Source organism: Chrysemys picta, unplaced genomic scaffold (assembly GCF_011386835.1).
Source record: "Chrysemys picta bellii isolate R12L10 unplaced genomic scaffold, ASM1138683v2 scaf751, whole genome shotgun sequence".
NCBI lineage: Eukaryota > Metazoa > Chordata > Testudines > Emydidae > Chrysemys > Chrysemys picta.
Window position 1 is genome coordinate 8,343 of NW_027053458.1, and position 22,658 is coordinate 31,000.

At 55.7% G+C, this 22,658-nt stretch overlaps 1 protein-coding gene across 1 annotated transcript; it reads right to left on the reverse strand.

Moving 5' to 3' along the window:
- Nucleotides 1–383: 383 nt before the first annotated feature.
- Nucleotides 384–20,634, reverse strand: LOC101946397 (lanosterol synthase-like). Its single transcript, XM_065579735.1, has 15 exons — nucleotides 20,481–20,634; nucleotides 20,098–20,216; nucleotides 19,425–19,522; nucleotides 18,937–18,964; nucleotides 17,180–17,236; nucleotides 15,181–15,252; nucleotides 13,545–13,595; nucleotides 12,322–12,471; nucleotides 6,128–6,224; nucleotides 5,822–5,927; nucleotides 5,170–5,235; nucleotides 4,578–4,658; nucleotides 3,903–4,073; nucleotides 3,137–3,215; nucleotides 384–1,377 (listed from the first exon to the last, which is right to left on the reverse strand). The coding sequence occupies exons 1-15, from the start codon at nucleotides 20,617–20,619 to the stop codon at nucleotides 1,165–1,167; spliced, it is 1,527 nt and encodes a 508-aa protein (XP_065435807.1). The 5' UTR covers nucleotides 20,620–20,634; the 3' UTR covers nucleotides 384–1,164.
- Between the last annotated feature and the right edge of the window lie 2,024 nt (nucleotides 20,635–22,658).

Consider the following 22,658-nt stretch of genomic DNA (forward strand, 5'->3'; position numbering starts at 1 on the left):
GGGAAACAGGTTTGGGAACCCGTGGGTTAGCGCCCGAACTCGATCTCAGTGAGCACTGGCGTGTCTCCTCCAGCTTGAAGTGCAGACATGCTCAAGGTCATATGGTTAGGCCCCACCCCCCATGTCACGGAGTCACCGGGCGATGCTCTGGAACTACTCCCTACAAAGCCAGTCAGGACTCTGGGGGAGCCTCCTCTTTGGGAGCAGACTGTCTCCAGGGCAAGCAGCTTACACAGCTTCGGCCTTCCTGGGTCTGGCCTCGGAGCATTCAGCATCCCCTTCGGCACCGTGCGCTTCCCACAGCGAGTCCGCCCAGGTGGGGCTCCTGGGGAAGCCAGAGGGTCCTGCACCCCAACTCGGCAGTCAGACGTGACTCTCAGCCAGCCAGTAAAACAGAAGGTTTATTAGACAACAGGAGCATGGTCGAAAACAGAGCTTGTAGGTACAGAGACCAGGACCTCTCAGTCAGGTCCATCTTGGGGAGGCAGGGAGCCCAGAGCCCCGTCTGGGCCTCCCTCCATTTCCCCAGCCAGCTCCAGACTGAAAACCCCTCCAGCCCTTCCTCTCTGGCCTTTGTCTTTTTCCTGGGCCAGGAGGTCACCTGATCTCTTTGTTCTATAACACCTTCAGTTGGCACCTTTGCAGGGGAGGGGCCCAGGCCATCAGTTGCCAGGAGACAGGGTGTTGGCCGTTCTCTGTGCAGATCCCTGCACACCCCTACCCTCAAGGGCTCTGCAACAATCACACACCCTGATCCCCACCACCTAGAAAGGCATAGGGGAAACTGAGACACCCACACAGCATTCAGAGAAAACATTAAGAACATTCCCACTTTGTCACACCACAGCAGCCTGTCCTGCGCAGCAGCGTTCACCTGCAGACACACAGCCTTTTACACAATGGGTCCGGGAAGAGGGGTCCATTCAAGCCAAGCCCCAGACGTACAGCATGTTTGACTATAAGCCAGCCAGTGCCCACACACTTGCTGCCCCCTCCAAGCCCACACGTAGGCCCGGAGCTAGAATCAGTTTGCAGAGTCCTCATGGACCACGACACAGCGCCAGGGCCTGCCAGCCTCCCGTAAACAGCCTTGTAGCCAAGCAAATCCAGCTAGGGTGTCACTGAGGCTGCAGGCCTGCCATGGGGCATGGGCAGGGCCCAGGCTCAGGCAAAGGGGGACCCTGACAGAACCCCATCCCGCTTCCCTCCAGCCAGGATCTCCTCTTGGCTGTGCAAGGACCTGGGCTGCAGCTTTCCAGCAAGGGCGCTGCCGGGGTGCAGGCGTGCAAAGCGCCCAAGGGCCCAGATGGGGAAGACGTTGCGGTAGGAGGTGTAGCTGATTGCACAGGACTTGTTGAACACCCCAGAGATGTTCTCCTGCGAGGGGAGAGAGACAGAAAGAGGCAGGATTAGCAGGGCGCTCGCGAGCAAGGGGTGCTCCTGCAGGAGGTCCCACAAGCCCTTTGCCCTCTCACAGGCCTGTTGCGGATACTGTGCCAAGCACACACGTTATGACTGATGCACCCATGTTTCCCACATGTCCCGGCACATGGATACACTCCCTGCTCACTCCCGCTTAGACATGACACCGCACACACGCAGGGCCAGGCTCCCCACCCTGCTCCGGTGGCCCCTGGGGCCAGACATTGGCCACCAGTGCCCAGGTGGGGATTGCCCTGCCTGGCACAGAGCCAGCGTTAAGAGGCACATGCAGCCTCCAGCACGTGGCGTGGTCGTGGCATGGATGGAGCGCGCTGCTGGATGGGATTGTGACCAGCCCCATGTACTAAAGCAGCCCTTGGGTTGCTCTCATGTGTGCTGGGGCCGAGGCCAGTAGGCAACCGGCGCCAGAATCAGGCAGTCAGACCTCCCCACCTCCCAGGGCTTCCCTGCAGCCACCGGCCCATCCACTCCCACCCGCTTAACATGCCGTGCCTGCATCTCCCCATACACCTCCAGCCGCTGAACAACAGGGGTCAGTGATGAGCCCTGCCCTGTTCCTGGTTCCAGCTGGATCCAGGGCTCTGCTACCCGAGGGCACAGGGCCCTGGGAAGGGTCAGGTGGGGTCACACAAAGCCACGCGGCCCGAGCCAAGGGGAAATGCCCCAGAGATATATAGAAGAAGCCTTGTCCTGCCCACAGTCCTTGCACCCAGGGCGCCCTGCGGGACGGTGAGCTGCTGGGACGCAAAACGGATCCGTGTCCAGGGATTTGACAGGCTACTTCCATGTGCACAAAGCAGCAAACCCTGCAATGGCGCAGAGGGTGAGCACTGGCAGGGGAAGGCAGGGCACACAGGGTTGGCTTGGGGCGCTCTTTAGTTTGCCAGCGTGAACAGCAGGGAGATGACAGACAGCTGGCAAAGCGGAGCCCGGGGGCAGCGTGGTGGGGAGAGGAGGGCGGTCAGCCAGAGACCCTGCCTCATCTGGAACGCTCCCACTGCCGAGGGCGTCTGCTCCCGAAGCATTTCACCGCTCTGCAGCCTTGGGCTGCTTTGGGCCCTGCATGGCGCCCGGATCCCCAAGTAACCATGACAGCGAAAGCCCCCTCACCTCATCGCCTCAGCCTGCACTGATCAGAAGGCGGCCTCACCCAGAGTGTATCCCGGCCCCCCCACCTCTCTGTGAGATCTAAGGCTCAGTGCAGCTAGGGGTGGACCGACAGGTCCTGAACAGCTCCGGCTGGTTCAACATGCCGCACAGGTCACCCCAGTACCTGCTCCCTGCTCCGGCTCCCCTTTCACAGAGTCCCGGACAAGGGCTCCAGCTGCTGTTCAAACCTTCTCCACCAGGGAGATCGTCCCTTCTCCTGCGACCACGACTTCTCCTGACAGCTGCATTCCAGCAGCTCACCCAGACAGGGAGGCTTTTCAATACAGGAGGCAGAGCTCTCCCTGGAGCTGGACCGGACTGTGGAACTCACTGCCACATGACGGAACGAAATGCAAAGCTCAGCTCTTCCACAGAGCCATCCTCAGCCAGCGATTCCCCCTCACGGACAGCTCCCAGCAAAACGCCTTGAGCCATCGGCCTGCATCTCCCCCGGCTGGGAGGGATGAGAGGGAGAGGGGCTGGCTGAAATGCCTGCAGTGACAGGGGCTGGACACATTAGAGAGAGCAGTGAGGAGCTGCATACCTGAGGCCAGTCCCCATTGGGCAGCTGCTTGTCAATCAAAACCTTGATCCCCTTTTCCAGCACCCCAACGTCCGGGTATCTGCAGAGAGAAGGGGCAGAGGTCAGTGGTGCTGACTCCGAATAGCATGCTAGCCCCCCACCCCCGCCATGTGCAGCCACAGCCGGAGCTCTCCTCTCCCTCCCCGGCACTGCAGCGGGGACAGGAAAGCTCTTCTCCTCTCCCCACTAGTGCCCAGCACAGGGACAGCTCAGGGGTTTGAGCATTGGCCTGCTAAACCCAGGGTTGTGAGTTCAATCCTTGAGGAAGCCACTTAGGGATCTGGGGCAAAATCAGTACTTGGTCCTGCTAGTGAAGGCAGGGGGCTGGACTCGATGAGCTTTCAGGGTCCCTTCCAGCTCTATGAGATAGGTATATCTCCATATATTATTATTATTTATTAAGGCTGGGGTGGCAGCTCTGGGCCGTGCTGCTGCCTTACAGAGCCGGGACGCTCGCTGTAGGAGAGCTGGTGGTGTGACGACGGGCACCAAGCACCAGCCCGTGGACTGGAGCAGTCACTGGCTAACCCCTCTCGGCACGGGCTGGGGCGTGTGCTCTGGGCTAGCCCAGGTGAGGACACGCAGTGCACAGCAGGGGGCAGGCATGGCGCGAATGAAGGCTTCCACGCCAGCGCCCCGGTGACGAGGTCCTTGGCAGGGCTGTGCTCTGTGAATGCAGGTGAAGAGGACGATGTTCTGACGTGAGAGGCGGCGTCGGTTCTCCTACCTGACGGCCATGAGCCCCAGCAGGGCCCAGCAGGTGTTGTGGATCTGGGAGGTGGGGCTCTGCACGTATCTGCGCTGCTTGCAGGACTCAAAGTCCTCTCCCCAGCCACCATCCTCCATCTGCTTGGAGACCAGGAACTGGCAGGCCTGGGCCACCTCCCTGCATGCGGCTCTAAAGGGACGAGGTAGAGCAAAGGGACTAAGCCAGGGCAGCCTCATGGGGCTTTGGGGAAGGGGCTGGCGGAGCAGGTGGGGGCAGGAGACAGTGTGAAGCTGGGGCAGGGAGGCTCTCGCAGGAGCCGGGGTCTCCGAGATGAGACCTGGCCCCCGGGGGTGGGAGCAACAGCCTAGGGCAGGCGAGCTTCCTCTGGTGAGTGCACAACCTGGCTCTGAACACCAGAGCCCCCACCTGCGAGCGGCCAGCAAGCTGGAGCCAGGGGGCCACAGGCTGGGGACAGGGCCCCAGGGGGCTGTGACACTCAGTGAGCACGGGACGGGAGGACAGAGGAGCCCAACCCAATGCCTGGAGGGGAAGGCTGCTCTGGGTTTGAACAAGCTCCTCCCCCAGCAGAGTGATGCAGCACCTCCCGTGCTCGAGGGATGGCGCCAGCCACTCCAGGCCATGCCCTGCAGGCCGGGGCAGCCAGGGAGCCACATGCCGGATTCCCACACTCACCCGTTCTGGTAGGTGTGCTGCAGACAGGCCAAGGCCTCCAGTCCGAACCAGGTGCCGTAGGTAAAGCACACGCCCCAGCTCCTGATGGGAGGAGAGCGGCAGCGTCAGGCAGCGCAGAACGCTCTGCGGGTCTAACACCACCGGCCCCCCGGGCCACAGACAGGCCTGGGACGTCCCCGCCTCTCAGTACAGTCCCTCCCCACCGCAGACCTGGGAAGGGTCCCGTCGCCTCAGGCTACGCTGAGCCTTTACTGGAGCTGTCGCACACACACGGGCTAGGAGTCTCATCCCATCGCACGTCACTGCGTCTGGCTTGTCTCTAGTCCGCAAGCTAAGGGGGTTAGTCACTCACTGGGAGCGCCACAGGCACTGGTCTGCAGGGGGCCCTAGACACGACTGTAACAGGCCGGACTGCTGTGGGCTCCCTGAGCCAGCCCCCCACCCCCTCCCCCGGACACTGGCACACCTGGAGGTAAAGGGGAGAGAGGGTTGCCCAAGAGTGCAGGTACCAGCACCTCTCTCCTCACCCCAGCCACTCCCTGCCCTGAGCAGGGTGGAGTTTGCTGCACCAGCAGTGCACGCGGCCACTCACCCTTCCCACGAGCCGTCAGCTCTCTGCACCCTGCGGCAGTACTCCAGGCCCTTGCGCAGCGTCTCTCTAGACAGGAGGAGAGGGGGTTCCTTAGTGTGCAGCGTCCATCCTCCTGCCAGCCCGACCCAGGGGCTCCTTAGGAGCTCGAATCCCCTCTGAGAAGTGGGGGCCCAGCCCCTATTAAAAGAGTCACTCGAGGGCCTTAAGCTGCAAGGTGGACTGAGCCTCCACAGCCCCTGTGCAGCTGCTGACCATGGCCCCTGGGGACTCAGATGGAGACAGGATCTCCACCCCAGGACATTTGCCGGTGCCTTCCCAGCCGGTCTGCGGATGAAACACATCCTGGTCTGTGCCCCCAGGGCCCTGCTTGATGCCGGGTGGCCCTTTGGCCTCACACAGGAAGCGGATGTACTCAGGCGGGCTGTTCTCAAAGGGTAGCTAGGAAAGGAGGGTGCCCCCCCACTGAACTGGGACAGCAGCTGCCGTGTTCGGTTACCGGGTTCGTTCCCGGAGCTGTGTGGGCGGCAGGATCTGCCCTGCGGGTCAGAGCGTACAGATGGGGCCTGCGCCAGGTTCATCCCAGCAGGCCCCACTTACTGACCTCCCCAGGGTGCAAGCTGTGAACGGACGGTTCGGCGATCCCCTCTGTTACCTGACTTCCTGGGCCCGGTGCTCGGGGAAGGCCTCGTGGAAGTGCTTCAGCGCCTGCACGACGGCCGACGTGCACTCCACGTAGCAGTAGTCTATCATGATGTCACCTGCCAGACAGGAGAAAGAGCAACGAGGATCCCCATCAAACGGGGACTCGTGGCTGTCTCTGGGGAGGGGCACTAACTGTGTGACTGCGCCGAGACCCCCCGAGCCTGCCTTGGGCACCACGCCCAGCAGACCTGGCTCTGCCTCCCCTCACGGTGCGAGTGACAATAGCTGGGGAGAAGCCCAGAGCACCTGCCCTTACCGAACACCTCCGAGGGGTTCAGGAGCTCCAGCAGCCGGCCCCCCCGCTTGGTTTCATACGTCGCGAAGCCTCCGTCAGGATTCCTCATGCTCAGCAACTGCCCGGACAGGGAAGGGAAGAGATTGACGATCCAAACCAGCCTTGTTCACCCCCTGCTACAAATCCAGCCCCACCACCCCCGACCGCCATCCCTCTCCAGAACCCTCGATCCCGAGGCCAGAAGGGCTGGCCTGACCTGCCCAGCACAGGCCAGAGACCTGCCCCAAAGTAACTCTTTTCCAACGACCGCAGATCTTCTAAAAAACAGCCAATCTTGATTTAAAAATGGCCAGTGATGGCGAATCCACCACGACCCTTGAGGAGTTGTTCCAAATGTTAAATACCCTCTCTCTTTCCAGTCTCAATATGTCTGGCTTCAGCTTCCAGCCATTGAATTGTGTTAGTCCTTTCTGTGCTAGACCAAACATCCCATTATTAAATATTTGTTTCCCCATGTAGGTACTTATAGACTGGAATCAAGTCACCCCTTAACCTTCATGTTGACAGAACAAGGAGTAATGGTCTCAATTTGCAGTGGGGAAGGTTTAGGTTGGATATTAGGAAAAACTGTCTCAGTAGGAGGGTGGTGAAGCACTGGAATGGGTTACCCAGGGAGGTGGTGGAGGTGGTGGGTTACCTAGGGAGGTGGCTTGGCAAAGCCCTGGCTGGGATGATGTAGTTGGGGATTGGTCCTGCTTTGAGCAGGGGGTTGGACTAGATACCTCCTGAGGTCCCTTCCAACCCTGATATTCTATGATTCTATGTTAAGCTACACAGCTTGACCTCCTTGAGTTTTTCACTATAGGGCAGGTCTTCTAATCTTAATCATTCTTGTGGCTCTTCTCTGACCCCTCCCCAGTTTATCAACATCCTTCTTGACGTGTGGGCACTAGAACTGGGCACGGGATTCCAGCAGCGGTCACACCAGTGCCAAATGCAGAGGTAAAATAACCTCTCTGCTCCTACTTGAGATTTACCTGCTTATTAGCCCTTTTGGCACTGGGAACTCCTGTTCAACTAATTCTTCAGCAAGACCCCCAAATCTTTTTCAGAGTCCCTGCTTCCCAGGATAGAGTCACCCATCCTGTAAGTATGGCCTGTAGTCTTTGTTCCCAGATGTATACATTTAACCATATTAAAATGCATAGTGTTTGCTTTCACCCAGCTTACTAAGTGATCCATATCGCTCTGAATCAGTGACCTGTCCTCTTCATTATTCACCACCCCCCAATCTATGTGTCATCTGCAAATTTTATCAGTGATGATTTTATGTCCTCTGCCAGGTCACTTATAAAAATTAGAGCTGTCAAGCAATTAAAAAACGTAATCACGATTAATCGTGCGATTAAAAAAGTTAATCATGTTTAATTGTACGATTAATCATGTGTTAAACAATAATAGAATACCATTTATTTAAATATTTTTGATGTCTTCTGCATTTTCAAATATATTGATTTCAATTACAACACAGAATACAAAGCGTATAGTGCTCACTTTATATTTATTTTTATTACAAATATTTGCACTGTAAAAACAAAAGAAATAGCATTTTTCAATTCATCTAATAGTGCAATCTCTTTATCGTGAATGTTGAACTTACCAATGTAGAATTATGTACAAAAAAACTTTATTCAAAAATAAACATGTAAAACGTTAGCGCCTACAAGTCCATTCAGTCCTATTTCTTGTTCAGCCAATCACTCAGACAAACAAGTTTGGTTACAATTTGCAGGAGATAATACTGCCCGCTTCTTGTTTACCATGTCACCTAAAAGTGAGAACAAACGTTTGCATGGCACTGTTGTAGCCGGCGTCGCAAGATATTTACATGCCAGATGCACTAAAGATTCATGTCCCTTCATGCTTCAACCACCATTCCAGAGGTTCCATGCTGATGACGGGTTCTGTTCAATAATGATCCAAAGCAGAGCAGACCGACGCATGTTCATTTTCATAATCTGAGTCAGATGCCACCAGCAGAAGATTGATTTCTTTTTTGGTGGTTCGGGTTCTGTAGTTTCCACATAAGAGTGTTGCTCTTTTAAGACTTCTGAAAGCGTGCATCACACCTCGTCCCTCTAAGATTTTGGAAGGCACTTCAGATTCTTAAACCTTGGGTCAAGTGCTGTAGCAATCTTTAGAAATCTCACACTGGTACCTTCTTTGTGTTTTGTGAAATCTGCAGTGAAAGTGTTCTTAAAATGAACATGTGCTGGGTCATCATCCAAGACTGCCATAACATGAAATATAGGGCAGAATGCGGGTAAAACACAGAGCAGGAGACATACTCCCCCAAAGAGTTCAGTCACAAATGTAATTAATGTGTTCTTTTTTTAATGAGCATCATCAGCACGGAAGAATGTCCTCTGGAATGGTGGTCAAAGCATGAAGCATATCTGGCACATAATTACCTTGCAATGCCGGCTAGAAAAGTGCCATGCGAATACCTGTTCTCACATTCAGGTGACACTGTAAAATAAGAAGCAGGCAGCATAATCTCCCATAAATGTAAATAAACTTGTTTCTCTTAGCGATTGGCTGAACAAGAAGTAGGACGGAGTCGACTTGTAGGCTCTAAAGTTTTACATTGTTTTGGTTTTGAGTGCAGTTATGTAACAAAACAAATCTAAATGTGTAAATTGCACTTTCATGATAAAGAGATTGCATTACAGGACTTGTATGAGATGAATTGAAAAATACTATTTCTTTTTATCATTTTTACAGTGCAAATATTTATAATAAAAAATAAATATAAAGTGAGCACTGTACACTTTGTATTCTGTGTTGTAATTGAAATTGATATATTTGAAAATGTAGAAAAACATCCAAAAATATTTCATAAATTTCAATTGGTATTCTATTGTTCAACAGTACGATTAAAACTGCAATTATTTTTTTTAATCACGATTAATTTTTTTTAGTTAATCATGTGGATTAATCGCAGTTAATGGACAGCCCTAATAAAAGTATTAAACAGCAAGGGCTAAGAAACTGATCCCCGCGACACACCTCTAGAAACACACCGCTTGGTTCCAATCCCCTGTTTACATTATATTTGGAAATCCATCCGTTAGCCAGCTTTTAATCCATTTAATGTTTGCCAGGTTAATTTTGTATTGCTCTAGTGTTTTCACCAAATTTTGTGAGGTGCCACGTTAAACATCTTACAAAAATCTAAGTCTTATATCAACATTATTCCCTTTATCAACCAAACCGGACAGGACCTATTTTCCATAAATAATTTTTATTATTCTAATTTTATTCTCAATGGCAACTGGCATTTATTATATTACCCTCCTTTAATTTTTTATTAATGGAGTTCCTTAGCTGCTCCATTATCTTGCCAGGGATTGATGTCAGACTGACCGACCTATAATTACCTTGAACATTTTATTTACCCTTTTCAAATACTGGCACAACATTAATTTTTTTTCGGCCTTTTGGAACGTCCTCAATGTTCCAAGGCTTATTGAAAAATCAACATTTACAGTCCAGTGAGCTTCTCAGCCAGCTCTTTTAAAACTCTTGGATACAAGTTATCTGGACCTGCTGATTTTAAAATGTCTAACTTTAGTTTCTGCTGTTTAACACCCTCCAGAGATACTAGTGGAATGTAAAGAGCATCATCATATGATATGACTACACCATCTGGCTTTTCCCTAAATACAGATAAAAAATATTTATTGAACACTTCTGCTTTGTTTTGCATTATTACTGATAATTCTATCATTTTCATCTAGTAATGGACCAATACCACTGTCAGGATTCTTTTGTTCTTAATATCTTAAAAAACTCCTGATTGTCCTTAACTCTGCAGGCCATAGATTTCTTCTTGTGCCCCTTTGTTTCCCGCATCCATCATCTACAGTTCTTAGCTTCCGATTTCAACTTCCCTTTTCTGCCATTTGTTATATATTGTTTTCTTATTTTTATAGGTGCCCTCACTTCTCCTCTAATCCAGGTCTTTCGTTATCCACTACCGCCTTCTTCCTTGATTGTGGGATTGTAGCTTTTGGGGCATCCAATTGTTCTTAAACAATTCCCAGTTATCAACCACATTTTCTCTGATTAAATTCTTCCTCCCAGCTGATTTGGGTCTGTCATAAACAGACAGTTAAGGGTTAATGCCTCTTTTATCTGTAAAGGGTTAAGAAGTTCACCTAGCCTAGCGGACACCTGACCAGAGGTGGGGACCAATGTGGGGACAAGATTTTTCAAGAGGAAGGAGGGAAATTTTTTCCTTTGTTCTATTCATTAAGTTCTGTGCTGGAGTGAAAAGATCCAGGAATCAACCAGGGTAGTGAGTATTAGAGAAGGAATGAATTAGGTTATGTTTATTTCCTTTTGTGACTTTTTCTTTTTGCATAGAGGAATAATCAAATTGGCTTTTCTTTTGTGTAACTAAGGTTTTTGCCCAGAGGAACATCCTCTGTGTTTTGAATCTGTTGTCTGTGAGAGTAGCTTGCATGCTAATCTCACCGAGGTATTCCTTTCACCCCTTTTCTTTAATTAAAAGTCTTCTTTTTAAGAATCTGATTGATTTTTCCTTGTTTTAAGATCCAGGAAATTGGTGGGGAAGTCTCAAGGCTACCCAGGGAAGGGTTATAGTACTTGGGAGGGAGATATTTTGGGGGGAAGACAGAGTTCCCAAATGACTCATAAACATTGTTTAAACGATTTGGTGGTGGCAGCATACTGATTTAAGCTGGTAATTAAGCTTAGGGGTTCTCATGCAGGCCCCCACATCTATATCCTAAAGTTCAGAGTGGGGTGAAACTTATGACAGGGTCATAGTTGTTTTGCTTTATGAGATTGGTCCTTTTAAAGTACCAAGTATATATGCCTTTGGTCTGGACTTTATTCTGCTTGCACATTACTCATGTGATCAAATTAGGATTACTTTACCTAAGCTTCCATTAATTTTTAGTTGTGTGATCAGTTCTTCTTTATCTGTCAAGACGAGGTCCAATACAGAATTCTCTTGTCTCGGTGGCAGCACTTTTTGAGTTAGGAAACTGTCATCAATGAGATTTCAAAATCCCAAGGAGGTTTTGGTCCTGGCTGCATGAGCCCTCCAGCGTGTGTCACTCTGACCGAAGTCCCCCATGATCACACAGCTTTTTTCTCTACACACAGTAGATAGGTGCGTAAGGGGCCGGTCATCCTGGCCCCTCATGTGATTTGGGGTTTGTAGCAAATACCGACTTGTGCTCCGTCTATTAGAACATTGATCTATTAGTATTCGAGATCATTGTCTTCCGAGTTATCAGTGACTCAGAACAGGTGATGCCATTTTTGATGGAGATGCCACTTTCCCTCCCCTTTTGCCCACTGGATCTTTGCTAAATGGCCATAGCCATTGATTTTAACATTCCAATGGTGGGACTTGTCCCAGCAGGTTTCAGTAGTGCCAGCTAGATCACATTGCTCATAGATAAGCAATTCCTCTTGTCTGTTACCCTGGCCCTGAGCACTGGGGCACAGGCAATTCAAGATTTTTTCTCTCTCATGTCCTTTGGCTCCCTGATTTTATTCTCAACATCTCAATTTTGTGCTGAATGAGGCCTCATTTCTTCCCTCTTTTCCCCCTTCCCTTTTGCTAGGAGCTGGCCAGAGCCAGAGGCACTTTTATCCTCCCCATGGAACAGCTGCCTGGTCTCCAAGGCCCTGGAGCCAGCTCGGGATATTCGCTTCTGCTCCCCAAGACTTGGGCGAATGAGCTCCCTGCACAGGGTGTCCGTGCTGTGAGCAGACTGCCCGCCAGAGAAAGGTGCTTCGCTGTCCCTCCACGCGCCCTTGCAGGGACAGAACAGCTCTGAGCTCTCTCCCGCACACAGGCCAATCTGTCCTGTCCTGTCAGGCTGCACATGCTGCTCCCAACTCGGGACTCATGAGCGACACCCATTGGCAGCGAGAGGTGCTGCACTAACAGCCCTGCCTGGGCTCCTCCTGGGGTTCATGCCAGCCGGGCCCAGCTCACATCCAGACGTGATCCCAGGCTCACGCCCTGCAGGCCGTATGCCCAGTCACAGGACGGCCAAGGCCCACAGAGGGAGAACATCCCCCACCCAGAAGCCATTTTGTTTTAAGCTGTTCTGAGATACGTGGCGCTGACTCTGGGGTTCTCCCCCAACCGGGCCTCCGCCGCCTCTTACCACATTCACAGCGTCAAAGAGGCGCCCCGTGGGGACGTGCTCTGCTATGAAGGGACAGTTCTCCTGCAGCAGCATCACCGATTTCAGCCCCTCCGCAGTGCAGTCAGCCACGATCCAGCCGCAGTCACGGGTGCTGAAGGGGAATCCGCCCTGGGGAGTCAGGCACCAGCACTCAGCCCCAGGAGCAGGGAGAGCGAGGGAAACTCCCCCGCCAGGCTCTGCCCTGCCCAAGGGAAGGTGGAGCCCCCTCACCCAACCCCGCATTACAGCTCCGCTTGTGCACACGAAATGGGGAGAGAACGCTGGCAACCATCCCCCACTTTGAGTCCAGCAGGAGGTTGGGGAGACAGGAGTCTCTCCTTAACAGCGAGGTGGCACCAGGAACTACTGCAATAGCTTTCACGCTGGAGGCTGGAACCAAACCCAAGTCTGGGCCCCAAGCAAAGTGCCAATGGTGGGTGAAATCCAGCCCGTGCCGTGGGCAGGTGTCCAGACACATTCACCGAGCAGCTGGGCGCAACGGGAGGCCCTGGGGCAGGTGGGGCCTAGAGCTGGCATAGCGGGGGCTGCAGCCCAGGATGGCAGTGCCGTGGCAGAGCCTGGGGGCAGGAGCTCGCGCTGTGTCTGGCTGCACTTTGCCTGTTACACGGGACCCTCATAATTACCCAGGTGAGGCTGCCTCCCCCACCAAAAAATACCATACTGGAGAAAACAACGCTGCCCAGCCCCACCACAAACAGGCCTTAGTGGGATTGTGCCACATCTCCTTCCATGGCAACTGGCCTGACGGCCACCCCAGACCCACGGCCATTGGCCTCAGCTTACAGAGCCCCTCCTCCGCTGATGCAATGTGTATTGGCCAAGCCCTGCCCCCATATGCAGACACCAAGCCAACTGCTGTTCTGCTTCCCATGCCCCGGGCACTGCCAGGTAAACGCCAGCTCGTGCCCTTCTTCCAAGCAAGCTGAGCCTGTCTCACTGCCAGCCCCTCGGCACCTGGGATCTCAGTCACGGCCGCAGACTCCTCCGGACACCAGAGAGTCGCTCTGCGGCCAAAGCCTCCCTCTGACGCTATCACAGGATAGATCCACTTTGAGTCTAAAAGGTTCGTTCCCTGCCCCGCGAGCAGCCCAGAGCTAGGGGCAGCCGGACATGTGAGGAACAAACATGGAACAACAGGGGAGAATCAACCCAGGGAAATCCAGGCCCATGGCCAGCTGTACCTTGCTCATCTGGCGATAGTACTTCTGGTAGTCGGGCGGGTTATCCAGAATCTGCAGGAGATACGAGGAGCGCCAGTGAGGAGGAACGGCAGGTGCAGCCTGGCTTCAGGCCCCATAGGCCCCACTGCAAGAGCAGAGCAGTGCAAAGGGCAGGGGTCCCACAGCTATGGCGATGGCCATGGGATCAAGGCCAGCCGTGCCCACAGAGCACTCCTGTCTGCGCTGCCGCAGTCTGGTCGCCAGAGGCTAGGCTGGGATTGGTGCTTGTCCGTGGCACGTCTCCCTGGATCAGGCTGGGGACAAGGCTGGCTCTGGACTCTACCACTGGGAGGGGATGAGCAGAAGGGTCTTCCACAGCTGACCCTTTGCAGTACGCCCCAGTGCTGCCCTGGGGTGGCTGTGTCAGCACACAGGGCACCTGGAGCTCTCCCCCTAGCCGGACTGCAGAGGGCCCTGTGCATCCACTTGTTTTCAGTGCTTCACCCCCCGCAGAGCCCAGAGAGGGCCCCGCGGCTGGGTCCGCACCAAGCTTCCCATGAAACTGCCCTGCCACGCTGGGTCCAGCACCAGGGACAGGGCAGCCTGAGAGCAGAGGGCTGTGGGGTCTGATCCCTGGGCCAGGCAGCCCTGCTCAGAACAGGCCTGGATGATGCGGTGGTGAGAACACCAGTGGAGGTTCATGCGTGTGCTCCCATTGCCTCTAGCGCCTGTGGAGCAGCACCGGGAAACGGCACCAGTGCAGGGATGTCACAGGAATCTCAGGGTCAGCCAGGCCCATGTGCCAGCTGTGTCCCAGGGCAGGCGGGTCTCCCTCCCTGAGAGAGGTGAGGCACACTCTGATTCACAAGGCCAAGCGCGCTGCGCCCTGCAGCACTCACAGCCCTGGCTCCAGAGCTGGGTGGGGAGAACTCTCACCGGAGCTGCAGTGGGACAGTGGCAGGGCTCTGGAAACAGGGGAACTAGAGAGAACCTGGCTGGGTCAGCCCCTACAGAAAAGCCCCATGGAATGTAAGACGGAGGAAACCTACAGATCCAGAGACATTCGACACGGGCTCACAAAAAGGACTTTGCAAACTAGTGCGTTTGATAGACAACGAAAGCCCCTGAGCTGAGCTAGCCCGTGGGACCCACAGCATTCACCTCCCTGCCACGCTGCTTTAAAATGCCCCTGGGCTCTGACCCCCAGCCCCAAATGGAGTTAGACACCTCAATACCTTTGAGACTCTGGGCCTCTCTCCCTACCGTGTTCTGGTACCAAACCCCTTTCCTCTGTATCTCCTACCACGGCCAGTGGCGCTGGATGCTGAAAGCCAGCTAATGAAACTGTAAACCCTGTGTGTTCAAACGCAATGTGAAAAAATGCAATTCCTGCTCACACCACACGGGTGCAGCACATCTCTGGAATTCTCAAGAATTGCAAAATAACGCTAGCTTCGTTCTAACAGCGCCAGCAAACGTTTCACAGTGAAACCTCGGGGTGCTGCAGCACCCCATCCCCCTAGTTCCCGCGCCTATGACTACAGCGCATGAAGGGGATGAGCTGCATGGCTGGATGCCGAGAAGCTACGCAGGACACTGCAGTCTTACCAGAGTCAATGCTGACTCCCCACATCTGTGACCCCAACTCAGTGCTCACCTGGGTGATTTTGAGGAACTCATGGGCCCGTCTCAGACAGGAAGCGAATGCCGGGTCGTTCTGAGCACCAGCCTAGACAAGGAGGCAGACACACAAAATAAAGAGACATCACTGCTCAGTTCTGTGATCAGTTTAGTTCTTCAGGAAAAACAAATTGTCATGGAGTCCCCGGGCGATGCTCTGGAACTGCTCCCTACAAAGCCAGGCAGGACTCTGGTGAAGTCTTCTCTTTGTGAGCAGACTGTCTTCAGGGCAAGGAGCTCACACGGCTACCACCTTCCTCGGTCTGATCTTTGGAGCATTCAGCATCCTCTGCCCCTCCGTGCGCTTCCCACAGCGAGTCTGCCCTAGGGGGGTCCTTGAGAAGCCACAGGGTCCTGAACCCTCACTTCGCAGTCAGATGTGACTCTTAACCAGCCAGTAAAACAGAGGTTTATTAGATGACAGGAACGTGGTCTAAAACAGAGCTTGTAGGTACAGAGAACAGGACTCCTCAGCTGGGTCCATCCATCCTGGGGGGCAGTGAGCCAGACACCCACGTCTGCACTCACTCCTCCTCCCCAGCTAGCTCCAAAACTAACTAACTCAGCCCTCCAGCCCCTCCTCCTCTGGGCTTTGTTCCTTTCTCCGGCCAGGAGGTCACCTGATCTCTTTGTTCTCCAACACCTTTAGCTATCTCCTTACAGGGGGAAAGGGCTCCAGCCAGTAGTTGCCAGGAGATAGAGTGTTGGCCATTTAATTTATGTGCATTGGCCCTTTTCTCTGCAACAATCTCACCCCCTAGAGACTTAAGAAATGCATAGGGGAAACTGAGGCACCCACACAGTATTCAGAGGAAACATTAAGAACAGTCCCACTTCATCACACAAATTAGAAGAGATCTCCTGGAATCTGTGCCAGGCACGGTCTCTCCCTGGTAAGAATCAAATACAGCACTTTGGCCAGCCAGGGACTCCGAGGCACCCAAGATCTGCACTGGGGTGGCTCGTCTCGCACTGGCTGGTACAGCGAGGAACAGGAACTCTCAGGCTCTGAACGACTGGCGGAGCAGCATCGCAGTGCCCGATGCTGGAGCTACACCAAGCAACACATCTCCATCGCTCGCTCAGAGCGGTCAAACCCCAGTCTCTATATTCCAACACTGCTGCTGGCTCCGAGCAGCGCTGGGCTCTGGGCAGGTTTTACCACGGCAGGTGCGATATGGCCCATCTTCGTACCAGTATCCCAAAGCGAACACAGCGTATGCGGGGAAGAGGTAACAGGAACTCTCCTTGGTCCCTGCCCATGTGCATTTCAGCGCCTACCCACCAGTACCGTGGGGCCACGTGCCTGCACCTGACGGGGGTGAGGACAGTATTTTCAGGGGCCATCACTGGCAGCATGCCACATGCTATGGAACAGCTATAGCGGCTATTCCCTACGCGCCTGCCAGCTCCACGCCTGCAGCTGGCCAAGTGCAGGTTCCCAAGCGGCGTGACAGTGCTGCTCATCTCCGGGTGTTACTACAGGGGACATGTGCAGAGCCCCGTGCCATTCTAGCCTTCCTCCAGTGACACCTCGCACCCAGCGTTCAAAGGCCAGTCCACCTGCAAACCTGCACACACCTGCCTTTGTACACAGGTGCATCCACACAACGCTACGGGGCACTAGCTGTTCTGCCCCTTAGCCTGCATTCGGAGCGCGCTGGGATCGCAAGCCTGCAGGGCTCTCTCTAAGAGCTGCGCTCTGGCTGCACCACCAGTTACCGGCTCAGCGCAGGGAGCTCAGGGGGACATTCTCTGGCCTGTGCTCTGCAGGGGGTCAGACTCGACGATCGTCACAGCTCCGTCTGCTCTTGACACCCGAGGCTGTCGAAGCCTCTCTCTAGTGTTGCTGTTGAGCGTACACTGTAGGAGCAGGCCAAGAGCCATGGCACCGAGGAAAGTGCAGGATGGTGCCTGTCTGAGACCCACGTCCCTTGGGGGGCAGCCCAGCAGGCTGGCACAACAGCAAACATTACCTCCAGGAAGGCTTGGACGGCAAACACTGTGTCCCAGAGCTGGGATCCGTTGATGCCCTGGAACAGAAGAGTGTGCAATGAGAAGCAGCTTTTCAATCCGCCCCAGGCTTCCCACCCACCCCTACGGGCCATGCTGCCTGCAGGCGCCACCACGCTGTACCAATGGCCGTGTAGACAGAGAAGGCTATAGGGCACACTGGCTGGGTGCACTCACGCAGCACAGGCACCGCCACACTGCACCAATGGGCCCTGTGCACAGGGAGGGCTGCAGCCTCAGGGAACACACTGGGGCAGAAACGGGCAGCAGGAGCAGGGTTAGGGGATTTTTAGTTCGGAGGATGAGGTTAGAATTTCCCTCCAAAGCTATTTTAGGGTCTGATCCTGCAAGCCCCTCCTGGACCCAGTGCAGGATGGCTCCGGGCACCTCACCCAATCCAGTGTTGGTGTGTACAGCACCCTAGGCTGCAAGCTGCATCCCACACACAGCGACTGGAAACAAGAGAGAGCCCATAGCAGCGTGCAGAGCGCGAGCCGTAGGGACGGGACGGGATGGGACGGGGGTCTCTGAGCTGAGACGTGAAGCGAGGCAGAGCCAGCAAGGCTGGCCCAGAGGGCAGGAGCTGCAGGGACTCGGCTCTCGCACAGCAGAGGAAGCCGGAGGGAAGGGGAGAGAAGCTGCAGCAAGCCCACCGAGGGGTTCAAAACGAGGGCAGTTTGGCCATGGATCCTGAACCCAGAGGGGAGCGCACGGAGGGGACTGGGATGGGCCGACGGGGCTCCAGGCACATGGGGGGCTTGGGCAGCACCATGTGGGCCCTGCTGGGCCGTGGGGCAGCCCCCAGAGAGGGCAGGTGTGGTACTCAAGCCCCAAGGAAATGAAGGCTGGGAGGAGGTCTTGGTGGAGCACTGCACTACTAGACCGCCTCCATGGCGGGTCTGTGAGTGCTCTGCCGGCCGGGGCCAGGCCGTGACACAAGGAACAGTCCATGTTTGCACAAACAGACAGCAGTGCGAATGGCTGGCTGGGCGGCAAGGGGAGCCGTGGGGCGGGGGAGGAGGGAGGTGGCAGAGCTGTGTCTCGGGGGGATGCACCGCTGTCCCAGGAGAGGCAGGTTTGTCTGGGAGACACTGAGCTGCAGGAAGTGGGACAGAGAAGCAGGCCTGCGTGGCCAGGGCATGGGGGAGCAGCACGCAGCCCCTTTCCTTGCTGGACACTCAGCAGGGGCCAAGCAGCCGTTAGTGCTCGGTTCTAGCCCCCAGCGCAGGTAGGAGAGGGGCTGTCCGCTAACGTAGGGCCAGAACCGCACAGCAGAGACAGGACAGGACGGGACTCCTCCCCTAGGCTCCACCCCAGAGGCGGAAGGCCGGAGCGAAGGGGCTGGGCACGGGATGGCGGGTGCAGAGCACCCCCCAGAGGTGCAGGGGAAGCAGCTGCCCGAGAGCACTGACACACACTGCTCCTGATACCAACCCCTTCTACCCTCTGCCAGGAGGAGAAGCAGGGACGGGAGAAGCTGCTGCTGTGAGCCGCACAGCTGGGCCAGGGCTGGTCCTATGACTATTAACAGCCCGTCAGCAAAGGGAGACATTCCAGGGGTGGCAGATCCCCCGAGGCAGAGCAGCCTGGCGAGACCCCCTTTGCAGTACGCGCTCAGTCCCCGGGTGAGGGGTCCCTGCCCAGCCCTGCGAGCTGCCTCAGCAGCAGCGAGAGGGTGCCCAGGGTCCCTGCGGTCACTGCCAGGGCCACAGCGCCTTACCTGCATCTTCATGCCGTCGAGTCCCAGCCTGCGTGGAGAGAGAGCACATCACTGCAGCAGCCTGGGGAGCGTGGTGCTGTCCCCAACCTCCCGCAGCCCCCAGGCATCTAACACTGCTGCTGGGGCACGGAGTACTGAGCTTCAGGGGCAGCCTTGCAGCAGGTTCCCCGGGGGCCCTGGCCTGCCCCTTCCCAGCCTGACTGGGAGAACTGGAGCGAGTGGGACTCACTAATAAGGAGCCAGTGTCTGGAGCTGGCTGCTGATCAGTGCAAGACCCCCCCCGTTCGCATGCCCCCTGCACAGAGCTCCCTGCTCGTGGGGCCTACGCAGCGTGGTGGCCCTGGGGGCAGAGCGGGGTCCCCCATGGCAGGTCTGGGCAGCAGGTTCCCTGCTAGGGGCTGGAGACTCCCGCGCGGGGCAGAGTGGCTCTCTCTAGCTGAGCCCTGCGCTGTCTCCAGGGCTAGGGAGGTTCATGGGCCTGGCCTTACCAGAGGTAATCAGGGATCCTGGAGACATGCTCCTGGAAGGCTGGAGAGCTCTCCCCATCCACGTACCAGCGAACCAGCATGTTAATGGTCTTGGAAATCTGCCGAGAGAGAAGGCGTCACTCCCCTGCAGAGCGCAGTGGTGTTCGGCTTGGGCCTGCACAGCATGACCTGACCTCGTGACCAGCCCCAGAGCAAACCCCAGGCTGGGGGCTGTCTGCAGGCGAGCGAGCACGTCTACATGGGGCTCTGGTCACAGAACGGACCCCTTGGCATCCCCATGTCCGTTCCCCATCACAGGGCAGGAGATCACTCTCCAGCCACGGCCTTCCACCAGCTGACTCCACACCCCCCAGCTGTCCCCAGCAAAGACTCTGCAGAGGGGGGCATCTGGCACGCCCAGCCTCCACTGCCACTGTACAATGTCCAAGCGGTTGCTCACGCTCTCCTCTCCCGCCAGCCTGCTCATGCCCTTGTCATCCGCCATGAACTCTCCTGTGTGCAGCGCCCAGCACAGCAGGCCCTGAGCCTGCCTGGATTGCTGGTTGCTATGGTTACGTGCCAGCAGCAGGGCATCTGTGCAGAGCTGGGGAGTCCCAGGCCGGACTCTCCCGCACCTGGGCAGGAATTGGAGCCAGCTCCGTTGATTCGTTGGGAACGGTAACGAGCAGCCTACCGGGCCAATGCTGATGGCCTTGGTGAATCTGTCTTCAGCCTTGATGTGGTCGTACAGCTCCGCGATGGCTCGCTGCCTCAGCCGGGCGCTGTGGTGGGCTTCGTACACGTTCAGGATGGCTGAGATGGGAACAAGAGAGACACAATAAGGAAACTCTTACCAGCTGCCTGGTCCCAACTCCTGTGCGAGCAGGGCCTGGCCCCGAGCCCCAGAGAGCTTCCCCCATCCCTTCCCCAACTGGCCAGGGCTCTGGGGGGAGCAGGGCGAGAGCCCCAGGGACTCTCAACTCCGCCAGCGACTCACGGCAGTGGGGTCAGAAAACAACCAGCACATTAACTATCCCCCGCCCTGCCCTGGCCAGGCCCAGCCAGTGGCCTACTCACCATTGGCGAGTGTGAGCAGCCAGCTGTGCGGGGTGTACAGATCACAGGCAGCCACATTATTCCTCTGGGCCGGCCAGTCAATGCTGGAGTAGTCCTGGACGTACAGCTCCTGGCAGGGAGCAGGTGGGAGATTAGCCATCCGCTCACTAGCGCGCCATGGGAGCAGACCCATGAGACAGCTGCAAGTGTCAGGCTGGTGGTGTTGGCAGCCAGGGGAGTACAGCACGGAGCACGCAGGGCAGCACCGGGGACGGAGGGCAGCGCTGCCTGGCCCGCTTTGTGGTTCCACACCAGCCACCGGGACAGGTCCCATGTGGGAGCTGCTCCCAGCACCCTTTGCTAAGGAGAGTTAACAAGAGGAGAAAGCACCTTCAGATAGTGCCAGAGCACCTGAGGGGGGCACCAGGGCCCCATGCGGCCTGGGGGGGCACATAGCCCGAAGGGGGGGGGGGCTCCAGGGCCCACACAGGCCAGAATGGGGGGAGCAAGCTGGAGCATGCTCATGCAGTAGGGAGGGCTTAATTCTGGCTGGAGGCCTGTGTGCAGGACTCCACCCCGCTCCAATTCACAGCAGGGCTCCCGGAGCCCAGTGGGCAGGGAGAAGACAGCCCCTAAGGCGTAACTCCCCTTCAGGCCTAGGGGTGTCAGGTGCCCAGCCTGAGACACCAAGTCTGATTCGCAAAGGGCAGGGCTCAGCGCTCTCAAATCAGACCCCTCCCAGGGGGCCGACGGGGCCTCCCAAAAATCACTCCTCCCTTTGGAAAGTGCAGGCCTTAGGCATTGTGAACAAGTGTGTGGCAAGTACCTTGCCGTGGCATTCACAGGGAAAGTCTGCTCCCTGCACGACCCCAGACACTCTGCCCTTGGCTTTCCTTCCTACCTTGCCCTCCCAGCTCTCTCCTTCCTTCCCCAAAGCCCACCCCAATTTCTGCCCCATAGGGCTCCCTCCACCCCTCCCATCAGCCAAGGTTACCAGCAATGGAAGAGCATTAATGCAGCGCCTACACGGGCTGTTTAAGGCGGGCACTCCCAGGCCCCCCGTGACTGTCCTCGCCACTGAGTATCAGAAATAAGACTGGCAGGTGACTGGTAGAAGAACCTTCACAGGGAGAAGATACCAGGTACCGAAGGGCGGAGAAAGGCAGAACAAGAACCAGTGGCTGAAGCTATAAGGCCCGAACAATGAACAACGAGGGTGATCAACCACCGGAATGTGCTGCCAAGGGAACTAGCAGACTCTCCATCTCTCGATGTCTTCAGCTCCCGACCGGCTGCTTTTCTGGAGGACACACTGTACTGCAGCCAGACATGTCGCTGGGCTCAGTCCAGAGTAACTGGGTGACATTCTCTGGCCTGCGTTACACAGGAGCCTGACTAGATGATCTACCGGTCCCTTGACGCGATGAATCGAGCTCTGGGTCGTCACGCAGACAGCAGGGCATCGGTTCCATGCAGCTCCTGTTTGGAAGGTTACTACTGCACCTATGAAGGCAAAGCCTTTCCATCTGCTAACGAGAGCTGGGATGCTGCACAGAGGTAACATGCCAGTGGCCACATACCGACATCGAGGGGCCCAACCCAGCCCGGGCCAGTCGTACCTCAGCACGGGCCAGTCGTACCTCAGCCCTAAGCGAAAGGGAAAGCATGGAAGGACCACGTGGCTCACTCAAGCAACATCCCCGTGAAGGAGCAGAAATGCAGCCCACACTACGTCAATGTACAGAAGCATCAGCTGTGACAGGGAAGGCGTAAGGAGGCTCAGAGGGAACCAGAATGGCCAGCAGCAAATAGGAACTTCTGTAAGTCTCGGAGAACCAGAAAGCTGGTGAGAGTCGCTGGCCCTGCTAGATCAGCAGAGGGTGAGTGGAACAACCAGAGAGGACGAGACACTGAGCAGCAGGGTTGCTAAAGTCTTCAGTGGGGAGGGATAGCTCAGTGGTTTGAGCACTGGCCTCCTAAACCCAGGGTTGTGAGTTCAATCCTTGAGGGGGTCATTTAGGGATCTGGGGCAAAAATCTGTCAGGGGATTCGTCCTGCTTTGAGCAGGGGGTTGGACTAGGTGACCTCCTGAGGTCCCTTCATACTCTATGATTCACCACAGAGAATGAGGGGAGATTCCCACCCCGTGCTTGGTAACAGAGATTCCCACCCTCTTTGGTAACAGAGATGAGGGACGGC

Coding starts and splice junctions, on each gene's coding strand:
- LOC101946397 (XM_065579735.1), bottom strand. CDS start 20,619: ATGGCTAATCTCCCACCTGCTCCCTGCCAGGAGCTGTACGTCCAGGAC. Junction 20,217..20,480: donor GCTGCTCACACTCGCCAATG/GTGAGTAGGCCA, acceptor TTCCCATCTCAG/CCATCCTGAACGTGTACGAA. Junction 5,236..5,821: donor CACCGGGCCCAGGAAGTCAG/GTAACAGAGGGG, acceptor CCTCCTGTCTAG/AGAGACGCTGCGCAAGGGCC.